This window comes from Tenrec ecaudatus, chromosome 1, assembly GCF_050624435.1.
Source record: "Tenrec ecaudatus isolate mTenEca1 chromosome 1, mTenEca1.hap1, whole genome shotgun sequence".
In the NCBI taxonomy this organism is placed as follows: Eukaryota; Metazoa; Chordata; class Mammalia; order Afrosoricida; family Tenrecidae; genus Tenrec; species Tenrec ecaudatus.
In genome coordinates this window covers 183,489,522-183,515,506 of record NC_134530.1, presented here as the reverse complement: position 1 = coordinate 183,515,506, position 25,985 = coordinate 183,489,522, and the positions used below count along the sequence as shown (strand labels likewise).

The 25,985-nt window shown below is 39.5% G+C and overlaps 1 protein-coding gene across 1 annotated transcript in view; it reads right to left on the bottom strand.

The window, feature by feature from the left end:
• Positions 1 to 25,658, bottom strand: part of MROH9 (maestro heat like repeat family member 9) — a 151,423-nt gene extending 125,765 nt beyond the window's left edge. The window contains exon 1 of the mRNA XM_075541049.1: positions 25,557 to 25,658. Coding sequence (XP_075397164.1) covers positions 25,557 to 25,658 — 102 coding nt within the window. The remainder of the gene's footprint in view (positions 1 to 25,556) is intronic.
• Between the last annotated feature and the right edge of the window lie 327 nt (positions 25,659 to 25,985).

Genomic DNA, 25,985 nt, shown 5'->3' with positions numbered 1-25,985 from the left:
TTCCAACTTTATGACACTGTGGTCCGAGAAAGTAGTCTGGATGACCTCTATGTGTTTAAATTTTCTCAAGCTTGCCTGTTTCCCAGCATGTGGTCTATTTTCAAGTATGAGCTATGTGTACTGCACAAAAAATGTCTTTAAAATTTTATTTTGGTCAGAGAGCTCTGAACATTTCTATTAGGCCAAGTTGTTTGATTGTGTTCTTCGGGTCTTCACTTTCGTTGAGTTTCTTACCTGTTGATCTACCTTTCTTTGAGAGAGGCGTATTAAAATAACCTACTATAATTGTTGATCCAGTGATTTCTCTTTTCATCTCTCTGAGAATTTGATTGATGAGTTGTGAAGGTCTTTTGTTGAGCTTGTATATGGTTTTTATGTTTATGGGTTCTTGGTCTATGGATCCCTTGAGCATTATGTAATGCTGATTTGTATCTCTTGTGGCATGTACCTTAAGGTGTATTTTGTCTGAGATTAGTATTGCTAACCCTCCTCCTTTTTGATTGCCATTTGCTTGGTAAATGCGTTGTTATCTTTTGACTCAGTCTATTTTTGTCTGTGAGTTTGAGATGTGTCTCTTGAAGGTAGCATATGGCTGGATTTTGTTGTCTAATCCAGTTTGCTACTCTCTGCCTTTTAATACATGTGTTCAAACCAGGTACATTCACTGTATTAAATCTAATGTAGATTTGTTACTGCCATCTCATACTATTTGTGTTTAGTATGTTCCTTTCTTCTCTGTTATAGGATTATCTCTATCTTTATCTCTGTGTGCATGAGGCTTATTTTTGTCTTTATATCTCCATTGGGTCTGTAATGTTTGGATACTATTTTTAGGGTGTTGATTTCTGAGTGGTGTTTCATCCTGTGGTAGTTGCATGTCTGTGTGCTGCAGTGTTTTTCTGCCCATAAAGGAATATTTTTTGTAATGCTGGGTTGTTATTTTTTAATTAAATCACTTTATTGGGGGCTCATACAACTCTTACCACAATCCACACATACATCCATTGTGTAATGCACTTTTGTTCATTTGTTTACCTCATTATTCTCAAAAAATTTGCTTTCTACTTGAGTCTCTATTATCTGTTCCTCATCTTTCCCCTCACTCCCTGCTCCCTCCTCCCCATGAACCTTTGATAATTTATAAATTATTATTATTTTGTCATATCTCACACTGTCCGACATCCCTCTTCACCCACTTATCTGCTGTCTGTCCCCCAGGAAGGAGGTTATATGTAGATCCTTGTAATCTGTTCCACCTTTCTCCCTCACCTTCCCTCTACCCTCCCAGTATTGCTACTCTCATCACTAGTCCTGAGGGGTTCATCTGTCCTGCATTCCCTGTGTTTCCAGCTCCTCTCGTGAATTCTTTAAATTCTTCCTCACCAGAGAAAATGTCAATACCTCCTCCAAATTTGATGGAGAGCATTAGTGGGTAAAGGATTCTTGGGTTGCAGTTGTCATCTTTCCATTTTTGGAACAAGTTGCTCCAATTTCTTCTTTCCTGCTTGGTCTCTGTGGGGAGGTCTGAGGTTATTCTTATCTGTCTACCTTTATAGGCGACTCTTTTTTTCTCTAGCTGCGCTCATGATTTTCTTCATTTCTTTTAAATTGGATAATTTGACTACTGCATGTCTTGGTGTGTGTTTTGCAGGTGGGAAGTAACCTAACTGGTGTTCTCTATGCTTCCTATATGGTTATCATATTCTCCTTTGTAGTTTTCTTTGGATTAAATTTTTAAAAATTGATCTCACTGACCTAGAGTTAAATTTGACTTGTAGTGACACTTTGCATAGGTTTTTTGTTTCTTGGATTAGATTTATTATTATTTTATCTTGTGAGCAGCTATTGCAAATATTTGTCTTCCTGATTTTCTTTTCAGAGAAAAATTTGCTGATATATAGGAATCCAGGAATCCAGCTGTGTTATTTTTTTCCTGTTTATCTTGCATGTTGCCACTTCGCTGACTTTTGGTTCCATTATTGATTGGTTTTTTTCCTCTCTCTTTTTTTTCCCTAAAGTCTCTGCGATATTCTATGTCTATTTCCTTCTTTAATTTGGTGGGCATTTGGTTATGCATGTACATGTTCTTTCAATGGATGCATAGATAATTATTATGTCTATATTCTCTTTTGTTCAAAGGTTTAATCATTATATAATATCCTTCCTTGTCTCTTATGCTGGCTACTTACCTTAAAACATATTTAATAAAAAATAAATATTCCTACTCATGCTATTTTTGGTTGCCAATTGTTTAATTCATATTTTTTCCGCCCTTTGATTTTTAGTCTAGTTTTGTCTTTGTGTCTAATTTATGTTTCTTGTAAATAGCATATTGATGAGTGATTGTTTCTCATTCTTTTTGCTACTCTTTCATATGACTGTATTATTATTATTATTTCATATGACTGAATTTATTACTATTATTTTGTGGGCATGTGTGTTGCTGCCTGTGTGTTTGTTCTATATAATTTTCTGTGCTGAGTTCATTTTGTTAGTTTTCTTGCCAATTTCTTCATTGCTGTTGTTTTGATGGCTGCTAAATCTTTAGGATTTTCCTCTTTTCTATTTATATGAAGTTTATTACATAATTTTCTGTGAGATTGCCTTGTAATTTGTTAATTCCATCTCAAGTTCAAAACAGTGTGTTCAATTTTGAAATCCACTTGACTTCCTCCCTATTTGGAAGCTCTGCAACTGCACTATTAAGTTTTCTCCTTAATTTTCTTCAATTGGAAATTGATATCTCTGATTCTCTATGTACAATAGTTGATGTTTGTCTTATTCTAAATACTTCTACATCTAGTTTGACTTCTGGATGGTGTATTAATCTGAGTTTGTTTTTTGTATCATCGGGTCTTTGTCGATAGAACTCCCTTTATGATTTCATGTGCTCTTGGTCTGTTTTATAAACATTCCTTTCATTTATTTTTACACTGAAATGCACTATTTTTCCCCATTGAATAGAAGGAAACTTTGGTGGGTATATGATTCTAGGTTGTCAATATCTTCTTTTTTTTTTTTTTGCCTCTCTATCTCATCCTATTGCTTTCTTGAAGTCCTGATTTCTGCCCTGAAATCAGAACGTAGTCTTATTGGTTCTCTGCTTTCAGGATTCATTCCTTATCTTTTGTTTTGGAAAGAATTGATGATTTTCTTTGTGAGGCCTATCCTGTTCAGGGTTCGTTCAGTTTCTTAAGTGTATATCTCTTCATATTTCGTATCAGGGAACTTTTCTTCAAACAGTTTTTCAACAAATTTCTTTGTGTTTTCTTTTCTCTTTTTTTATTTCATCCTGTTCTGGAATTCTGATAGTAATCAATAAGTTGAAAGATCCCTCATAATTCTTAGGCCTTTAATTTGTTTGTTTCTTTTCTGATTATTTCACTAACAAATTACTAATAAGAGATTGTTCTTCAATATTATTAATTTGGAATTCTATTAATTCAATTTTTCTCCTTTGCTTTTTCAATACATTATCTATCCTAATATTAAACTTCTATATTTCTATTTGCTGTTTTTATATGATTTCTAATTTTTATTTATTTTTATCAGTTTGTTCTTGGAATTTTTATCCTGAAATTTTCTTAAGGTTTGGGTTTTCTTTGATTTTGTCTACAACTGTCTTGACCTTCCTCTCAAACCATTGAAGGAGTCTACCTATTATTATTTGGAATTCCTTATCAGATAGTTCTAATATAATTTTTTACTCATAAAGTCCCTCTGACTTTGTATTTGATCACTTGTTTAATCCACTCTATTTTGTTTCTTCATGGAAACTGAAATTGTCTGGGTTTTTTTTTGTCATTGCGATGTTACATTTGTATTTAATTGCTGAATGGACATCGATGTGCTCTCAAGCACTCACCACGATTCTCTTTGTGGGTGTCGTAGAGAAAGTGATTGCGTGTAGATTATCTTTTTGCTGTTCATGTAACACATAACATGGTTAAAGGAGAATTTGGCTGGACTTCTGTCTATTGATGATCAAGTGGTACAGAAACAGGTAATAACCCTTGTCTAGTTTTAGTCTACTGCTGGGTAAGACAAAAAAAAAGTACATGAGAGAAATGAACAATAACAGCAAAAAATATAATAATAAAAGAAAATAAACCCCAATCCCAACTACTTGGACAGCTGCCCCTCCTCTCAAAAGAATTTACTTCAGAGGACAGCACTGACACTGCAGTTCAGGGAGAGGGACATGTCTGATCAGAGCACATGAGAGCAAATGAAGGGAGAGGAAGAGAGAGTGGAACACATCCTGGCCCAGCAAGCCTTGACGACAATATTCCCACTCAGAGCAGCCAATCCACAGAGAAGACCATATGGCCATCCCCAATGTGAGACACGACATCCCTCACTGACCTATAGACCCACAAGGGACAATATTGGAGACACAATGTAAGAATTGCACCCGATCTGATCCCACCACACTGAGGCAAAACACTAAGGGCATAGAATATGTTTTTCTATTAAACTGGCATTCCATGATGCTCACCTTCCTGACACGATCGCTGAAGACAAAGCGGGTGAATAAGCAAATGTGGTGAGGAAAGCTGATGGTGCCTGGCTATCAAAAGATATAGCTTCTGAGGTCTTAAAGGCTTGAAGGTAAACAAGTGGCCATCTGTCTGAGAAGCAACAAAGCCCACATGGAAGAAACACACCAGCCTGTGTGATTACAAGGTGCCGAAGGGATCAGTTATCAGGCATCAAAGAACAAAACATCATATCATTGTGTGCTCACCTTCCTGATATAATCGTTGAAGATAAATGGGTGCATAAGCAAATGTGGTGAAGAAAGCTTATGGTGCCCGGCTATCAAAAGATATACCATCTGGGGTCTTAAAGGCTTGAAGTTAAACAAGTGGCCATCTAACTCAGAAGCAACAAAGCCCACATGGAAGAAGCACACCAGCCTGTGCGATCACGAGATGTTGAAGGGATCAAGTATCAGGCATCATCAGAACCAAAAAAATCATATCATTGCGAATGAGGGGAATTGTGGGGTGGGGACCCAAGTCCTTTTGTAGGCAACTGGACATCCCCTTATGGAAGCGGGGAGGAGACAAGCCAGTCTGGGTGCAATGTAGAAGCGATGAAACATACAACTTTCCTCTAGTTCCTAAATGCTTCCTCCTCCCCCACTATCATGATCCCAATTCTACCTTACAAATCTGGCTAGACCAGAGGATGTACACTGCTACAGATAGGAAATGGAAACACAGGAAATTCAGGACAGATGATCCCTTCAGGACCAGTGGTGAGAGTGGTGATACTGGGAGGGTGGAGGGAAGGTGGGGTAGAAAGGGGGAACCGATCACAAGGATCTACATATAACCTCCTCCCTGGGGGATGAACACCAGAAAAGTGGGTGAAGGGAGATGTCGGACAGTGTAAAATATGACAAAATAATAATTTATAAATTATCAAGGGTTCATGAGGGAGTTGGAGTAGGGAGCAAAGGGAGAAAATGAGGAGCTGATGCCAGGGGCTTAGGTGGAGAGCAAATGTTTTGAGAATGAGGGTAATGAATGTACAAATGTGCTTTATACAATTGATGCATGTATGGATTGTGATGAGTCACATGAGCCCCAATAAAATGATTATAAATAAATAATAAAATTAAACAAGGGTAAGCAAGCAAGAAAAAGTAACATCTACGAAGAAAAATAGAAAGGAAAATTAAAAGGGAAAGAGAAAATTACAAAAAATAAAACTAATAGTGAGGTGGGAGATATAAGTGAAGGAAAACTAAGAGGAGGAAAAGGGAAAGAAAAATAAGCAGTGAAAGAAAGGGAACCAGGTCACCAGCATCACACACAGGCAGAGCGACCCAGCCAACCCCAGGGTTCCAAACTCAGCTGCATGACTGAGCATAGATGTGAGTGTGGCAGGTCACTCGGATGGAGTGAGGCAGAGCAGAATGCTGGGAGCTGCCACAACCGCCATGCTCCTGCCCCGCCTGCTGCCTACAGTACAAAAAGACCAGACCAGGGTCACCAGTCCAGCTTTTCATGAAACCCACGTTTTTAAATATCAGGAACCGATTCAAAAGTATTTAAACACTGCTGGTTAAGCAAACACTTCTGCAGCTGGATTCAGGTCTCCGGTGCCACATGGCAGCCTCTTTCCTTTCTAAAAACTTCAGTCATTTCCATCTTAAGGAGGTTGTGTGGACCAAAACCTCCAGTTTTCAACCCTCTAGGCAAGTACAGCTGACAGCCTTAGGATATCCTGACTGCCCCTCCCCACACAGGACTGTGCCCCAGACACTGCACTGGTGTGCGTGTGTCCATGGGGATCGAGGCTCTGCTGTCTGCATACACAAGTCTTGCCAGCTTCCATCCCAGAGCCCAGTGCCTCTCGGTAAAAGTGAAATCCCCCCCACCCTCGTCCTTGTTGGAGGGAAACCATGGGCTGGAACTTGATATTTCTGTCTGTCATTCACAGTGAGCAGACTGCCGATGCTGGTGGGTGGCGTGATCCCGACCAAAACAGCAGAAATTAGACTGCCTGCACCACCCAAAGCAATCGGGAACTGAACTTCCTGCCCACGCATGGCCAAAATGAATAGCGTTCATGCTAAAATGGCCGGACTTCTGAAGGGAAGGGCCGCAGTCCCAGCGTGCTAACACCTCTCTTGCTTTACATGGTGATCTTCAGTGGCACATTGTGCTCTCCCTTTGTTTGGGCACAGATAGATAGAGAGATAGATCTGCATATAGAGAAAGAGATGCTATAAGGAAGTTTATTTCTTAGCAAGTGCACTGAATAATGTATGTCTTTTACAGTGTAATACGGGGGTGGGGAAATGCGAAAGAAATGTGTATTTTTGCTAGTTGCCTATCTTCAATAAGCACAATAATTGCAATGGCTCAAACTAACGCCGATAGCTATTAGAGGTTAGCGTATACGTTTGCTGTAGATTGTGTGTGCCGAGTAGAAGTGTCAGGACTCACATGTTGGTATTACTCCGTGTCGCGCGAGCTGTGTTGCTGACCATCTGGTCTGTGCCGCACAGCCACTGAGCACTCACTACTTACGTACTCACCTCTGTAAAGCCAAATGGACCAACCGAAGTCCGCATTCCTCTTTGTAGCAGAGTCCGTTAAAAGATGCTAAACCAGAAAAAAAAAAAAAAAAGGAAGAGAGTGAAAAGTAAAACAAAATAAAAAGAGTAAATTTGGGACGGGCACTAAAGGAAAAACTGTGAGGGGTAGGAGCTAGTTCAGGTTAGTGGGCTGGCGCTTTCCAAAGAGGTCACATGGAGAGGGAGGGTAAGGGGCTGCGACACCTGGTCCTAGATAGAGTTCCTGATAAGCTTGAATGTGTGTGGGCTCAGAACACCTACTCCAGAAGTTTATGCTGGTTGACAAGGTGGTTGGGATCAAGGTGGTTGGGATCTACACCTGGAAAGAATTCTTGCTTTCCCAGGGGCAGCTGGGCGCGGGGAAGCTGTTCTGGAGGAAGTTAGTGCACCCTGAGGATCCACTGGGGCAGGCTGTGCTTCTGGCGCTGTGCATTGTTCCAGTCTCATGAGGCCAAGTCTATGCCCCTCCAGTCTTGCAGGTAATTTCCGGTGATGGGTAGGGTGTAGAGAACAAGGTAATTTCCCACTTCTCTTGTTCCCCACCCCCTGGCACGGGTATTTGTGCTGTTCCAGGAAAGTGGCTTGATCAAATGCTGCTTGGACATGTTCAAAATGGCTGTACTGTAGCAGGCCAACTGACAGTTCACCCACTTTGTGTCTCCTCTTTCATTGCTTTTGTTCAGGTTCTTCGAGCGGGTATTCAGTCTCCTTCCCCAACCTTTCTTCTGAAACTCTGGGTTTAAGGATTCTCGTCAGTATCTATTTCACTTGGACTTCTGTGACTTTGCTGTATGGGTCTGTGTGTGGAATGTGTCTGCCTGGTGCTCTGTCGTGCCAACGAAGCTTGCATGGATTTATTGTTTGCGTCTTTCTTTTTGTAGCTACGTACATGTTTTGTGAATATTTTCTCCCAGTCTGTGGTTTGCCTTTCTATTTTCTTAACAGAATCTTTCCACGGTAAAAGGGTTTCATTTTGATTAAGTATATCTGTCATTTTTCTTCCTTTTGTGGTCAGTGCTTACTGGATCCTGTCTAAGAAATCATTGCCTACATCAACAGCACAAAGATCACCCTACGTTTTCTTCTAGACGCTTTGTAGTTGGGCTTTTATATTTCTGTCTATGATGTCTCACAAAATAATTGCTTGCATATTATGTGAGATGTGAGCTGAGGTTCATTTCTTTTTATAAAGATAGCCAGTTTATCCAGCACAATTTGTTGAGAAAATTTCATTTTTGCCATTGAATTGCTATGTGTGTGTGTGTGTATCAATATGGATTTGTTTTTGCAGTCTCTGTTCTATTTCATTGACCTGTTTGGCTATCTTCACACTTCGTTAAAACTATGCTGATTACTTCAGCTTTTTGATGTCTTTAAATCAGAGACTGTGTTCCCTTCAAATCTGTTCTGGTTCAATATTACGTTGATTTTTTTGGTCCTTTGAATTTTCCTAAAAATGGCAGGCAGAGATGTATAGTAACATTTTTCTAAGTCTAAGGTTTTCATTGGTATGAAAATCCAATGGTTTGTTTCCATGGGTTAATTTCAAGAGGATCACATTGTATTATTGTTGTTAGGTGCCGTTGAGTCATTTCTGATTCCTAGCAGCCTTTGTAACAGAATGAAACACTACAGTCCTATTTAATTTTAAAAATCTTCCCTATATTTAAGCCCACTGCTGCCACCATTTTATCAGTTCATTTCATTGAAGGTATTCCTCTATTTAGCTGGGCCTCTACCCAGCAGGGAGTCTTACTGCTGTGACCGGCCCTTCCTGGCTACATACCAAAAGCCATGAGACAAGGATTCCAAGGACCATTTGGATTATGCTTCAAAAGAGTGTTTTGGTTGTACTTCTCTCCCCCAAGCCAGCATTGCCCATTCTTCTGTCTGTGGTATAATCAATATTGTTCGCCAGCACCATGATTCAAGTGCATGAACTCCTGTTTGGTCTTCCTTTTTTTTTTTTTCCTTTTTAAAAAACATTTTATTAGGGGCTCATACAACTCTTATCACAATCCATGCATATAGATACATCAATTGTATAAAGCGCATCTGTACATTCTTTGCCCTAAATATTTTCTTTTCTTGTTTTACATTTTATTAGGGGCTCATACAACTCTTTTTTTTTTTTTTTGGTTTCAAATTTGGCCAGGATATGCTGGCAATTTTTTTTTAATTACATCCAGCATTCACAAGCAGTTGAATTGATTAAAAACACCATTATTTGCTTCAGGTGCATTTTAGTTTTCAAGGTGATATATTCGCTCTTTAACACATTAACGATGTCTTTTGTAGTAGATTCATCCAGTGCAATACATTCTTTAATTTCTTGACAGCTGTTTCCATGGGTACTGATTCTGGATCCAAGTAAAATGAAATCCTTGACAATTTAGATCTTTACTGTTTCTCATTATGTTGCTTATTGGCCCAGTTATGAGGATTTTTGTTTTCTTAATATTGAAGTCTAATCCATACTGAAGGATATAGTCTTTGATCTTCATCAGTAAATGCTTCAAGTCTTCTTTACTTTCAGCAAGTCAGATGGTTCATTTGCATATCATGAATTGTTAATAAGTTTTCCTTCAATCCTGATGCCACAATCTTCTTCATAAAGCCCAGTTTCAAATTATTTGCTCATGATACAGAGTAAATAAATGAATGTGGTAAATGGATACAACGCGGACGCTTTCTTTTCCTGATTTTAACCGTGCAGTCGCAACATAGTTGAATGTCATTTCAAAGGCAATACAATAGAGATAAGCATCTTTCCAGTGTTCTCTGTTTTCACCTGAGATCCATCTGACATCTGCAGAGATATGCTTCATCCCATGGCCCCTTATGAATCCAGCCTGAAGCTCAGGCAGTTCCCTGTGAATGTACTCTGCCACCGTTTTTTATTCCTTTTCAGTGCATCTTTATTTCATCTTTCTCTGGAATGGGCACAAGACGGATGTCTTTAAGTAGGTTGGCCAAGTAGCTGTCTTCCAAATTTCATGCTATAAATGACTGAGTGCTTCCAGTGTTGCATCTATGTTTTGAAACACCTTAGTTGGCTTCCCATCAATTCCTGGAGCTTTCTCTTTTGCTAATATTCTTAGTGCAATCTAGATGTATGCCTTCTATAATATTGAGTCTTAATCGTATACTAACTCTTGAAATGACTGAATGTCCCCTAATTAATTTTGACACCATGACTCTGTAGATTCACATATTCTTTGGAAGCATCTTGAGTTGCTGCCTATAAACCCACTGCAAAAACTATTACTCGAGTCAATTCTAACTCATTAATCTTATATAATAGATTAGAACTGCTTCATGTGACCTTCATAGAAACATGTTGCCACATCTTTATTCTGCAGAAGATGTGATTTTAAACAGCCAACTTACTGGTTAGCAGCTGAGCATCTTGTCCATATCAACCAAGTCCATTGCCATTGAGTTAATTCCTACTCATAGCAACCCTATTTAAGGTTTATAAGATTGCAAATATTTATGGGAATAGATAGTCTTATCTTTATTCCACTGAGAATCTGGTGGGGTTGAACTTCCAACCTTGCGATTAGTAGCCTAACACTAATCATGTACTGCACAGTACCACTAGGGCTCCTTATCTCGGCTACAGAATTCTTTAACACTGCAACACTAGCGTTTCTTCTCAGTTCTTTCAGCTAAAAAATATGCACATGTTCTATTTTGGTTCTCTAACTTCAGTTCTTGCCATGTTGCATTGAATTTTTCATTACTTTAAAAAATACTTATTACCATTTTTCCCCCAAGCCATCCTTTGTAATCTTCTGTTCAGCTCCTCTATGCTATCATTTATTACTTTCACTACTCTAACATTAATTTTGGTCTTATCTTTCTTTTAAATGACCATTTGCTTTCTTCATGTAGGATGTTCTTGATGTCATTCCACAATGGCTATGAGTTTTTAATGAGTCAAATCTATTCTTGCGATCGTCTCTAACTTCAGATTAAGTCAAGATTGTAGTAGGGCATTTTGTTTCCCTCTTTCTATTTTACTCAGCTTCATCTTCAACTTGCATATGATCAATTTATAGTCTGGTTTACAGTCTGCCCATGGTTTTTTTTTTCAGCTTAATGATATTGAAATTGTTAGTCATCTTTTCCCACATATGTAGTCACTTTGATACCTGTGCATTTCATCTAGGGAGGTCCAATGATATATTCACTGATGGGGAAAAAAGGTATTTGTAATGAAGAAGTTATTGCTTTTAAAAAATTCTATCTTGTGATTTCCAATGTCCCTTTAATCATGAAAGTAATGTTTTTCTGTGACTAATCCTTCATTACTTCCAACCTTTGCACCCCAAACACCAGCAATTACTAATGCATCTTGATTGTATGTCTGATCAATATCAGACCAAATAAGTTGGTAATATCTTTAATTTCTTCTTCTGTGATACTAATTGGTGATTCATAAACTTAAATTATAGTCATATAAATTTATCTTCCACATAAGTGTGTAGGAATATGAATCATACACAATCCCTGTCAGCCTTGTACTTCCAGATAGATCTTAAAGTTGTTTTTTCAGCATTGAATGGGATGTCATTCCTTTTTAATTTGTCCTTCTCAGCATAGTAGAAATATTGTCAATTTAAAATGGCCAAATTTAGTCCATTTTAGCTCACAAACACCTGTAATATCAACATTTGTGTGTTCCATTTCATTTTTTAGTGACGTTCACATTTTCTGATGAATATTTTATAGAGCTCATATTCTGAGTATTCAGGGATAGAGGAAGCTGTTCATGCTTATTGGGAGTCGCACGTGTCAACAGATGAAAGTCTCCCAAGCTTCCTTCCCTCTCGTTAGGGTCAGCTTCCCTTTTAGGAGGCAGCTCTTTCCTCGTATTTGGAATGACTTCCAACCGGAAGGGCTCACCTTTTTCGTTTTAATCATTTTATTAGGGGCTCATCCAACTCTTATCACAATCCACACATACATCAATTGCATGAAGCACATTTGTACATTCGTTACCCTCATCATTCTCAAAACATTTGCTGGAAGCTCTGCAGAAGTCTGTCCACCATGATGACCTTCCTGACATTAGAAACAGTAGTTGCCTTGTTTCCAGCATCAGAGCAACATGCATTCGATCCCAGTCAGACAAACTGGTGCTGTGGATTACGTGTTGGGCTGCTAACCACAAGGTCAGTATTTCAAATCCACAAACTGCTCTGAAGGAGAGAGATAAGGCTTCCCCCCCCCCCCCTGTGAAGGTTTTCAGTTCGGGGAACTCTGATTGCATGGTTATAAGCACATCCCTCTTTCTTATATACGCCAGTCCCCTCTCTCACAGCGCAATAATAATGGAAGGAAATGCATAAATGCCTTTCTCAATACAATATATATGGTTTGTGTTAGGACTGCAGCCTAGTATAGACAGATAATAAGAACCAAATTCAGTAAATAAGAACCAAATTTTTAGAAATTAGGAAAGGGAAACCAAATCAGGAAGAAATATCTAATAATAAGAATCACTAAATTTGGAAGTCATAAATGCCCAACAATAATTTAAAGTTAATCTAGTTCATAAAAAGAGCCCCAGTCATGTAGAAGGTTATATGTTGGTCTGCTAGCCACAAGGTCAACAGTTCAACCACTCTGAGGGAGAAAAATGAGGCATTCTGCTCCTGTAAATATGTGTTTATGATTATTATTAGGTATCATTGAGCCATTACAACTCATAGCTACACTCTGCACAACAGAACGAAACACTGGCCAGCCCTGTGCCAGCCTCACATTTGCTCCTAGACTTGAGCGCATTGTTGCAGCCACTGTGTGAATCCATCTTGCTGAGGACTGTCCTCTTTTTCTCTGCCAAGCTACTTGACCAAGTGTAATATCTTTCTCCAGGAACTAGCCTCTCCTGACATGTCCAAAGTACATGAGGTAAAGTCCTATCCTACCATCCTTGTCTCAAAGAAACATTCTGGTTTTACTTCTTCCAAGACAGATCCGTTTGTCCTTTAAGTTTGTCCTTTAAGTTTGTCCTTTAAGTAGTCCCTGGTATTTTCCGTATTCTCCAGCATCACAATTCAAATGTGGTGATTCTCCTTCAATCATCCTTATTAAATGTCCAACTTTCACCTGTGTATAAGACTATTGAAAACGCCCTGGTTTCGGCCAGGTGCACCACTTAAAAGTAACTTCAAAGTCTCCTGTTTTTTAACACTCTAAAGAGGTCTTGTGCAGCAGATTTACCCAATGCAGCTCATCTTTTGATCTTTTGACTACTGCTTCCATGAGCATTGCTTGTGAATCCAGACAAGACAAAATCCCTAACAATTTAAATCTTTTCTCCATTTATCATTATGTTACCTATTGCTCCAGTTGTGAGGATTTTGGTCTTCTTTACATTGTGTTATCATCCATAGTGAAGGCTGAAATTTTTTATCTTCATAAGCAAGTGCTTCAAATGTTCCTTACTTTCAGCAACCAAGGTTGTGTCACCTGCTTATCACAGATTGTTAATAAGCCTTCTTCCAATTCTGATGCTACATTCTTCTTCATATAATCCAGCATCTCTGATTTAAAATCTTGGAAACTCACAGGGGCAGTTATACTCTATCATGTAGGGGCTCTCTGAGCTGGAATTGAGTCAATGGCAATGCGTTGGGTTTAGTTTCGCTCATAAAAGTCCTAGGATACATTATGGAAAATTACTCTTTGTCCAAAGCAACAGAGAAGATGACTTAATGCTGGAAAATACAGCATTAACATGGTTTAAAAATAATAGAAGTCAAAATGAAACACATTTTGAGTGTTTTACTTTGCCAAAAATAACAGGAAGACACTTCTTTTGCTGTCAATCAAACATAAAAATACAATACTCTGCAATCCAATTTGATCATCTGCCTACAACACTGTTTTTTCCAGCCATAGAGGGACTGTAGGCCTTTTCTATCTCTTTGTAATATTTGGAAAGTTATTTGTGTTTGAGATATTTGGGGCTGATATTGGTCCTAAATTATGTGCCTGCCTCTCCCAACTCATTCTTCGAGGATTGCATTAGCTGTCATAGTTCTATCTCAGATGGTACTTGTAAGCTTATAAACCCTAGACATTTATTAGCACTCTAGGATATAGAACATATACTTGATGTTGATATTATACCAATTAACTGAGTTCCACCAAAAAACTATGGTCCTAAGTCTTCAATCCCTGAAACTTGATCTTGTCAAGTCTTCAATTATGCCTAAGATTTTGTTGTTGTTAGGTACCGTCGAGTCAGTTAGGACCCAAAGGGCCATTGAGTTGTAATCTAGACTGTTGTATCTGACCCATGGCACAAGAGAACAAAGTATGGTTGAGTCCTGCAGCATTCTCCCAATTGTTCCTATGCTTGAGCCCACTGATGCAGCTATGGTTTCTGTCCATCTCCTCGGGGACCTGCCTCTTTTTCACTGCTCCTACAATTTTCCAAGCATGATGCCCTTCTCTAGGTGCTGTGCTAATCTCTCCTGAAATGTGTCCAAAATATTTAAGACAAAGTCTCACTCTCCTTGCCTCTAAAGAGCGCTCTGACTGTACTTCTTCCAAGACAGATCAGTCTGTCCTTTTAGCAGTCCACGCTACTTTCGATATTCTTCTCCAGCTCCACAATTCGAATGCATTGATTGAAAACCAAGATATCACTTAGAGGACTAAGTTGTGCCTGGCCCAAGCCCTTGCATTTTCAATTGCTCATATGTATGTGAAAGTAGATCATTGAATAAAGAATAAAGAAATGTCTGATACATCCATACATCTGTCCCCTATGTGGTGTATTATATATATGACTATACATGCATGCATACACATATCTGTTTGTACATATATCTACAGATACTTCTATCTATGCATCCATATATACGCATATATTCATACTTATATCACTATATATAAATTCATGCAATCAAATCCATATTTTCAGTTGTTTGTGTTGTTCCAAATTACATTTGCCACTCTTAACAAGCATATTCTCGCATTCTTTTCCATTAGTTTCTTTTCTGAAATGACTTCATTTATCTTGATCAAGCTTTGTGCACTTCAGCATATTTAATGCCATTTCCCCCATCTTCTCAACTAACTAGCGTCAACTATCTTGAGATTACACCCTACTCCTCTCCCCATTCATCTCAAGTAGATCATCCCCATTCATGAGTTTGGCCTCTATCTATATATCTTCAGTATGTAAACGACACAGCCTTGCTTTCTGCAAATGAGGAAGGATGTGAGGCACTTGATGAAGATCAATGACTGCAGCCTTCAGCCTGGATTATAACACAATGCAAATGAAACCCACCTCCTCACCACTGGACCCATAGGGAAAAGATTGAAGTTTCAAGGATTTAGTCTTGTTTGGATCCATAATCAATCAAAAGTGCTGCATTGGATAAATCTGCTGCACAAACTCTCTTTAGAGTATGGAAAAGTAAGGTTGCTACTTTGAGCACTAGGTGTGCCTGACTCAAGCCATGGTATTTTCATTTGTCCTTTAATGCATGTGAAAGTTGGACAACAAATAAGGGAGAACGAAGAAGAATCCATGCATCTGGAGCAGGCAAAGAATGTTGAAAGTACCATAGACTACCCCAAACAACAACCACCAGACATGTCTTGGAATAATGCTCCTTAAAGGCAAGGAAGGTGAGATTTTTTTCTCACATACTGTGGACATGTTCTCGGGAGAGATGAGTCCCTGAATAAGAACATCGTGCTTGGCAAAGCCTAGGGGCAGCAAAAAAGAATAACAGGGGCTGCAGCAATGGGCTCAAACAGAAGAGCCCTTGTGAGGATGGTGTTGGACAGTATTTCACTCTGTCGCGCGTGGGGTCACTTTGATTCAGAACTCACTGGATGGCACTTAATGCCTATATATCTACCTATGTATATAAAAGACTTCTTGTCTTCTACAAGTGTAATCATGCATTTTTTTTCTTTTGTGACTGACATCCTCCTGGGTCTGTAGGATACATCTAGAAGTGGGAATACTAGCTTTTAAGGTATTTCTAGTCCTAGTTTTTGAAAAATTGCCATGCTATTTTCCCCAGTGGTTGTGCTAGGTTGAGTTCCCTAAAGAAGCAAAATCAGTGATCGTTGTATGTATTTATATATGGAAGGAGATTTCTATCACGAAATGGCTTATCCAGTTAGTCTAGGCTGGTTCAAGTAAGGCTTCTCCCAACTCATAAAATCTGCTGAGCAATAGCAGGATGATAAAAGAGAGACAGCAAAGGTCATAGACTTGTGGATGCAGAGTTTCAAAGTCAGATGAATGAATCCACTGTCAATAATCTACAGATGGTCCTGGAACCTGAAGGCAACACAATGAGATCGAAGAACCAGAAATGAGATCCAGTTATGGAAAAAGGCAAAAGATCAAAGAGGATTCTACTCTGCTCATTCTCTGTCTTATAAAAAAAAAAATCGTATGACATCAGCAGGTGTCATTAAATTGTAGCACAATTGATAGGTTGAGCTAGATCCTACCCTTACCTAAGAGTGTGTAGTTAACATAATCCCTAAATATCACAGTGGTTGTACCATTCCACTCCCACTAGACAGGGGGCAAGGGTTCCAGTCTCCCTGCAACCTTCCAGTATTTTTTATTTTCTGATTTCTTAAATCAATGAGATTTATTCTTTTTAAAATTTTATTATAAATCATTTTATTGGGAGTTCATATAATTCTTATCACAATCCATCAATCCATCCATTGTGTCAAGCACATTTGTACATATGTTGCCATCATCATTTTCAAAGCATTTTCTTTCTACTTGAGCCCTTGGTATCAGCTCCTCATTTTTTCCCTCTCTCTTCCTCCCTCCCTCCCTCCATTTTGACCCCTTGATAACTTATGAATTATTATTTTTTCATGTCTTGCACTGTCCGATGTCTCCCTTTATGCCCTCTTCTGTTGTCCATCCCCCTGGGAGGGGGTTATAGGTAGGTTATTGTGATTGGCTCCCCCTTCCTTCCTCCACCTTCCCCTTACTCTCCTGGTATGTCTACACTCAATCTTGGTCCCAAGGAGTTTATCTGCCCTGATTGTTTGTGTTCCAGCTCTTATCTGTACCCATGTACATGCTCTGGTCTAGCCAGACTTGTAAGGTAGAATTAAGGTCAAGATAGTCGGGGTCGGGTGGTGGGGGGCACGGTAAGGATTACAGAACCAGAGGAAAGCTGTATGTTTCATCAGTGCTATACAGTACTCTGACTGGCCCGTCTTATCCCTAGAACCCTTCTGTAAGGGAATGTCCAATTGCCTACAGATTGGCTTTGGGCTTCCATTCCAAAGTCCCCCTCATTCACATTATGATTTTTTTGTCTGAGTCTTTGATGCCTGATACCTCATCCCATGGACACCTCATGATCACACAGGCTGGTGTACTTCTTCCATGTGGACTTCGTTGTTTCTCAGTGAGAGGTCTGCTTGTTTATCTTCCAGCCTTTAAGACCCCAGATGCTATATCTTTTGATAGCCTGGTACCATCAGCTTTCTTCACCACATTTGCTTATGCAGCATCTTTCTCTTCAGGGATCGTGTTGGGAAGGTGAGCATCTCAGAATTCCGGATTACTAGAATAAAGTGTTCTTGTGTTGAAGGAGTACTTGAGTAGAGGCCCAGACATTTGTTCTTTAGCCTTTTTGTTTTCTCAACGTACTTCCTACAGAGAATAGAATTCTCAGAGCTACCGTCTCCGTCAATATATTTCTGAAGACAGCCTAAATTCCTATAAAAAGAGCAGAGATCTTGGCATCAAAAGGTGAGTTTAAATTGTACTTCTAACTAATTTACTAACTCTGAAAACTAAAAATATTAGTCTCTCAGAGCTTCAATTTTATAATCTGTACAGTAGGGATAAGAACATTTATCTCAAAGTATTCTTGTAAGTATACTATAAAGCTTCTAGCATGGTGCTGGAAAATGGTAGATACTAAAAAATGCTATTGTTGTTATTATTATTATTGTTACTTTACGTCATTAAATTTTGACCATATTTATATTTCTCATTTCCTTGAAGGAACTCTTATCATCAATTCATATCTGTGTTTGTTTCTTTTGGGGGGGGGGAAAGTGTTTCCATGGAACCTTCTCCAGGTATAAATACATTTCATTTGCTGCTCAGGGTAACAGTACACTGTGGATGAAGACTAAGAAGTGGTGATTGATATTACTAGATGATAAATGAACAGTTGACAAATGGGTCGTACCACTCTATGGCAGAATTCATGTTTCTGGTTTGCTCCTAACGCAGTAGTCTGGTCCAGACCTAGTTTGTGAGTCAAGGCCAGGCTCCAGCACATGAAGGCCAGCTACCTCACTGACCACACAGTTTCAGAAGCCACTCGTTTGGGTGAGTGTTTTCAGATATGCAGTCACTACATCATTAGTCTGTCTTGGTTTTCTTTCCCAAATTTCCATCATCTCTTTGTTGGGTCACCCTGTACTGCATCTAACTTGACAGTCCCGTAGAAATTCCTGATGGATGTCTGGAAAGTTGGAGATGGGTCTAAATTACAAAGGCTTAAAGGATTTTGTTACACTCTATTTAAATCATGAAAGAAAGAGAGCCTGGGACAAATGGGTGGTTTTCTTTAATTCATGACTGCCAAGTCCATCCAACCTGACAGGATAACATTTCAACTCTGAGAGAAAGAAGTATATTATTTATCCTGCTGATTTTAGGAAACCAGGAGTATTTACTTCCTGGATGGAACCCAAGAGATCCAAAGTCATGGGTTCTCGGACTTCAGGTTCCCAAAGTTGAAGGATAAAGATAGTTGTTAGGAAGCTCTGCCAAGTTGAAGCTTCAGTAGCTTCAAAAGAGAGATGAGAAAGAGGACCGCTGTTCCCCAATGATGACGGTGAGATTTTAGGTTGCTAAGCCTGACCGTGAGATCCCTACTCTTTGGTATGTTGGAGACAAATCTTCTAGAAGGACGCTTTAATCGGTGTGTAGAAGAAAACAGAAAGCAGTTATAAGTATCAATGTTAAATTAAAGTAAGACAACCTTAAGTATCTTATCTTGTATTGGCATTTACTAACTGATCTACCCAAGCAAACACTTTTCCAAACATCAGCTTCACATTCTCTCAACATGGGAGACATTTCACATTCACTTTAAGAGGGTTGCATTTGTTGCCTTTGTGGATTCAAAGTGCTTATGTGTGTAAAACATTCATCACAGTGAATGGAACTTATTAAATGCTTTGTCAGTGGTGGCCAAGATACATCTGCTTGTTGAATTAAATTATCCAATATTCATTAAACACTAATTCTGCACCAGACACTTTTCATCAGAACTTTGTGAGAAACAGAGATGGAAAAGCGTGGTCCTTGAGAAGCTTCCAGTCAATATGTCTTGTCTTTAGGCCATTTTACCACAAGTTTCATTGGCATCTAATTCACACAGGATATGAGTCAATCATTCAATAACATTAAGAATAGTTGTACATCATCCCCACAATCAGTTTTAGAACATTTAAAAAATCATTTTATTGGGGGCTCATACAACTCTTACCACAATCCATACATCGATCCATTGTGTCAAGCACATTTGTACATTTGTTGTCCTCATCATTGTCAAAATATTTTCTTTCTACTTGAGCTCTTGGTATCAGCTCCTCATTTTCCCTTCCCTCCCCTTGTCCCTTCTTTCATGAACTCTTGCCCATTTATAAATTATTATTATTTTGTCATATCTTACACTGTCCGATGTCTCCCTTCATCCACTTTTCTGTTGTCCATCCCCCAGGGAGGAGCTTATGTGTAGATCCTTGTAATTGATTCCCACTTTCCACCCCACCTTCCCTCCACCCTCCTGGCATCACCACTCTCAGCACTGGTCCTGCAGGGATCATCTGTCCTGGATTCCCCGTGTTTCCAGTTCCTATCTGTAGAACATTTTATTTATTCTTGTGCTCATTATTATTAGCTCCCCATTCTGCCCCCTTCAGCCTCCCCTTCCATACCCCCCAAAAACCACTCATGTTTATTTCATCTACAAGAAACTGATCCTATTGAATGAAGCTCCGAAACAGCAGAGATTCTGTGTAGTTTATGCTAATGCATGCCCCAGCCCTAGAAGAATAAATACACTCAACAAATATTCACTGAAGATATATTTGTACCAGACATCATTCTAGATGTTTGGAATTTAACAGTGGACAAAACACCCAAACATCCCTTCCCTTGGGGAACTTACATTCTAGAGCAATAAAAAAAAGAATGAAGTTGCTCAATCATAATCACCAACAATTCATCACACAGACACACACCTTTAACTTGTGGGTAGCAAATACCTCTCGATAACAGAAGTCATTTGGAAGTAAGATTCCCTTAGGTAGAATGACCACAACCTCTCTGTCACTTTGTTGTGCTGCATTGCACATGCCGCTTTGATGCTGTATTCAAACACCAGCACGGTCATCTGGGATGAATAGATTTCAGAGGCGCTTCGAGACAAAAACTGACTAGAAAAAAAGGAGTAGCAATCTAGTTCCAAATACTAGTCAATTAAAACACTACAGAGACAATGTAATACTGTGTGGTGTCGTATTGGACCATGAGCTCCTGACTGAGGGTGGGCAGCACACAACCCTCACAATAGCCACAACAATGGACTTGAGCATACCAACCCTCATTGTGTTCTAAGATGCATGGGGCCACGCTGAGTTGCAGCAAACTCAATGGCAACGAACAGCAACATGGCAGCCCCAAAGACAGACGCTGCAGTCTCCGCGTCAGCAAGGCTCCCCGGTGATTTGATGAACGTAACGAGTGGGCACACAGGTTCTGAGGAGAGCGTTTGCATACCGACACAGTTTAGGAACTCTGGTTTCCGACCCATCAAGCCCACACCCTGGAAGGCAGCGCTGGAGCCAGGAGGGGCCGGGAGGTTAGGTGAACTTGTGCTTGCCAGTAGGAGTGTACTTGCTGCCTTTCCAGATCTCTTCTCCCTGGGGACCGTGTGCCTCCCTCATCAAGAAAACTGCCAGCGTTCACAATTGGAACATAAACAGACCAGCAGGTTCTGATTAATCCAAACTAGGACTATTCAAACAGTCACAAAAAGAGATCTTTTCCCCTGAAGGAATTTACATGTGAAGAGAGACTAAGATGGGAAATAAACATTTCTATAATGATTAAAGTTAATTGGCTTGAAAGGATGCCTCTGAAAGCAATGCTTTCTGGTTTTAGTTCCAATCTATTTCGGGACAGGCCTGTTTTTCATAAGGTTGGTAACTGCAAACAGATCCTGCCCTTTCATTGGGAACAGATGGCACGGGACATAATTAAAGAAGTATGCACTGGCATCTCAAATAACTGCTTCCAATTACAACATTTCAAGAGTATTAAGAGGAAATATTTTAAACAAGACCACTGCAAAAATAGATTTTGTCATTAACTTTGAAATAATATTTGACTTGAGGCTGAAATTTCCATGCACCAGGTCTGGATCTTGCAGACGGATGCTGATTGGTATAGAAAAAAAAATGGAATCGTTATGGACCTATCATGAGGAAGGGAAAAAAAATCTTCCTATAAAAGGATTTTTTTAAATGCAGGGGGGTGGGGAAATCCTCCTTTTCCTATAGTTAGACTCCTGTTTTATTTTGCACTTGAATCTTTGTTACTCTTACAACCCTGGGGCATTTTCGTAGTGAAGTCATTTCGGTGGTGTGTCCAAAGTTATCTGTCCCTGCCATGTGGGTCTGTTTGGGGGGACAGGTTCTCCTTGTAGCATGGAGCCTGTTGAGATGCCCCCCTGGCTCACAGCATCGGTACATGTTGCACGCATTCATGGGGAAATCTATAAGAACCCCCTCCCCCCAAGCTAGATAATGATCAAAACTGGCAGGTTGCCCATTACATTATACTAGAGTAATTTTCTCATTTGTATCCCCATTTGACAGTTTTAATGCTAATTATAATAATTATAGTATTTTTATAGAGTAATGACAATTTACAAAGTGCTTCATGCCTATTGTCATATATAAAACATATTGGATGGTGTCTAACTTTCATCATAACTACTTGGTGAGCATTTAACACATGGCAGACATTGAGCCAAGAGATAAAATGGATGAATAAGACTAACGTTTACCTGCCTTTCCTGATCTTACAATGGGATGATCGATGGGGACAAGTGAGCAAACAAATGCAAGCACTGTGCTGAAGGACAGTTAGAGAAATACAGAAACCCTGACGTGAGTATTTCTCTCAAGAAGTGGTTAGTGCATTAGTACTTACATTCACTTTCAGAGACAGAAAAGTCAAAACCCAAACTCATTGTCATGAAGTCAATTCTGACTCAAAGTGGCTCCAAAGGAGCAGAACTGCCCTGTAGGTGTCTGAGACTCAACCTTCACAGGAACAGACTACCTCAACTTTCTCTTGGAGAACAGCTGGTGTATTTAAACTGCTGACCTTGTGGCCCAATGGGCAACCCACGATGCCACCCAAACCCCTACAGAAAAGTAGGGCAAGAGTAAAATATATCACCTAGCAACTCAAACACCTACATTTTCTGATGGACTTAATGCCTCCTATGCATGTGAAATCTGGTCATGAATAAAGAAGACCAATGAAGAACTGATGCCTTTGAATTATTATTTTAATAAAATATCATGACTACAGGCTAGACCACCAGAAAAATAAACAAATCTGTCTTGGGAAAAGGACAATGAGAGGCTCCTTTGAAGCAAGGAATGCTGGGCTTTATCATGTACTTTGGCCATGTTATCAGGAGTGTCCAGTCCTCGGAGAAGGACATCATGCTTGGCAAAGTGGAGTCAGTGACAAAAGATGAAGACTTCAACAAGATGTGCTGCCACTGTTATCCACCATATAGAAATAAGGAGGCCGCTAAAGGGAACCAGAGATCTATGTCAACCACAGATATGTGACTGGATCGGGGACTCACAATTTATGCGAGTCCCAACGTAAGAGCAATTAGTTCTTTTGACCTAGCCTTTCTAGATGCTCGCCTCCTTGAAGAGCTATGGGTTCCAAAGCAAAGTGTGGTAAAGAAGGCAGATGGTGCCAGCTCTCAGAAAGAATAGTGCCTGGGTTCTTAGATGCTTGTCTTCAAACAAGCAATCATCTAAATGAGGCAGCAACTAAGTCCACATGGAAGAAGCACACGAGCTTGTGTGATACAAGGATTATAAATAATAAAATCCAAATCGAAAGGAAGAAATTATACCAGAGCTAAAATTGTGAACACCTGACTTGCAAATGACTATGAATGACAATCTCATTGCCATTGAATCAATGCTGACGCATATCATCCCCTGCGCATTTCTGAGACTGGAACTGTTTACTGGAGTAGAAAGCCCAGTCTTGGTTTTGAATTGCCAAGCATGGGGATCACAGCCCAATAAATAACCCCCACACCACCTGAAGTCCAAAATCCATTTGCAGGGTCCCTACATGGTTTAAGCATCTGGTGACTACACTCTGACCACAGTAGAGGGGAGTGAATAACCTTTCTAGCAAACATTGTTCATTGTAAGCTCAGTTATCACGGATGTAGTATATCGGTTATGCATTGGGCTGTAATCCTCAAGGTGGGTAGTTCAAAACCACCAGCAGCTCCTTGGGAGAAAGACTAGGCTTTCTATTCTGATAAACAGTTATAGTCTCAGAAGCCCACAGAATGTCACTAAGAGTCAGCATTGACTCAATGGCCTCAGGTTTTGGTTTGATCTGAGTTAGGTTAAAATGTTGTACCTTATCATTTGATTTCCCTCTTGACCCATTTTAGATTTGGTGGGTTGTTTATATTTCCTGCTTTCTTTTCTCTTATGGTTCATCTCTGGTTTATTTTATTATTGCTGTTGGTTTTTTGTTTTCTTTTTTTGCTGGTTTTATTGTATGTGTTCCAGTATATGAAATCCAGGATGGATGGATCAATAGAGATACTAACTAGATCAGTGGCTTATTGGGGCTGTGGGGTGGGAACCAGGAGGGCATGGGAGTGGAGAGTGGCGGGAGCAGGACAGAAGAAAGTGTTCTGAAACTGATTGTAGAGATGACTGTGCACCTCTCCATGGTATGACCTGTTGAAGCGCGTGGTATGTGAGTTATATGTCAGTAAAACTATTTTTTTTTTAAGATGAGCTGACACAGCGGCTACAACAATGGCATCAGTTACGACAGTGGTCATAAGGATGGCACAGGACCTGGCAACATCTCATTGTGCTGTACATAGGGTCACTTTGAGTTGAAGTGGTATTAAAGATGGTACCAACAAACCTAATGGCTCTCAATGATTCTAGTACAATCATGCAGATAGAATCTGCTTTATTGGTCACTAACAGGCATTAATCGGCCAATAGCAACACCATAAAATTACTTTTTATTCTATGTATACACAAAAACACCTCACACACGAATACACACAGAGACAGGAACACAGTGAACCCATGTGAGTCATATACTGCTGACTCATCAATCAAAGTTGAAGGGTCTTGGAGCCGGTTTAGTCCTGATAGATAGAGCTATCACTACTTTCATTCAGCTGCCTTTGAACTCATTTGTATTCCTGAGATGAATAAACAAAGTTAGTGTTCTTGTGATTAATACACAAAGTAGCAAATACTAAACAACTCACAAATCTATGTCTTTATCACATGGGTAGTCAGTATATATCCTGTTGTAATTGAATTGGCTCCAACTCTTAAGAGTCCCATATGTGTCCAAGTAGAATTGTACTCAACAGGGTTTCCAATGGCTAATTATTTGGAAGCAAATCATTTGTGCTTTCTTACTCCAAGTGGACTTGAATTTTCAACCTTTCAGCGACCAGCCATGCATATTGCAATTCTTTAAAATATATATATATATATATATAAAATTTTTCAATCTGGACCAATTAAACCCTGAAAACCTGAGTAATTACCTTTAAAATTATACTTGATGTTCATATTCTCCATAAAATGATCAATCAAATGCTACTTAATAATTTGTTTTTTCTCTAAATGGTTGTTTTTACAGTTTCTGTCTCTGTGTAACAGGTGTGTATAAAAGACTTTCTTAATGCAGAGTAGAGCAAGACAATACCACACATATGAATGCCTTTTTTAAAGAAAGCATTATATAAATTGGTTCTGAAGAACCTTCAAGGACTCCTGGCAGAGCGGTAGTTAAGCACCTGCAAGTACCTGCCTGCTAAGTGTAGCCGGGCAGTTAGAACCCACCACTCACCCTGGGGGAGGAAGATGTGGTAGGTCTACTTCCAGAAAGACAATTAGGTTCTGCCAAACAAGGAGAAGAAAAGGAAGTTTCAGGATCATAAATGAAGGGCAAAGCATGGTGAATTGTATACTCTGGTTAAGGGAGAAGGGAGGATATTTAGAACCTTGGGTGATGATTTAGAAGTAGAGCAAAGAACACCTTTTCAATAAAGGAATCACAAATTTCTTTTATAATCAAACCAACCTGCGTTGAACTAAATGTGCTCAGATGAGAGCTGTTTTTCACTTGGGTGAGGTGACTCCAGGTGGCAGACTGAACAATGAGCTCAATGGACTCGACCGCCATGTACACTGACTTGCCTCAGTATGATACTCTGCTCTGATTCCCCTTGAGACAGCAATCTAAAAGGCTTATCAGTTTCTACAGGCAGCGATGGGTGACCCTGCTCTTTCCTCATTTACACTCATGCAAGAAATGAAGAAAAATCTCATTTGTTATAAAATGCATCACAGCAAGGCAGGTATAAAAATCACGATGAGTGGTCTTAACCCGATGAGTGCATGGCCGCTATTATGCTTTATCATGAATATTAAGTTTTATGAATCTCAACATGCTCATTTGATGACTTCCGGGGCTCCAGAAGAGGAAAACCTTGTCTTCATTGTGGCAAAG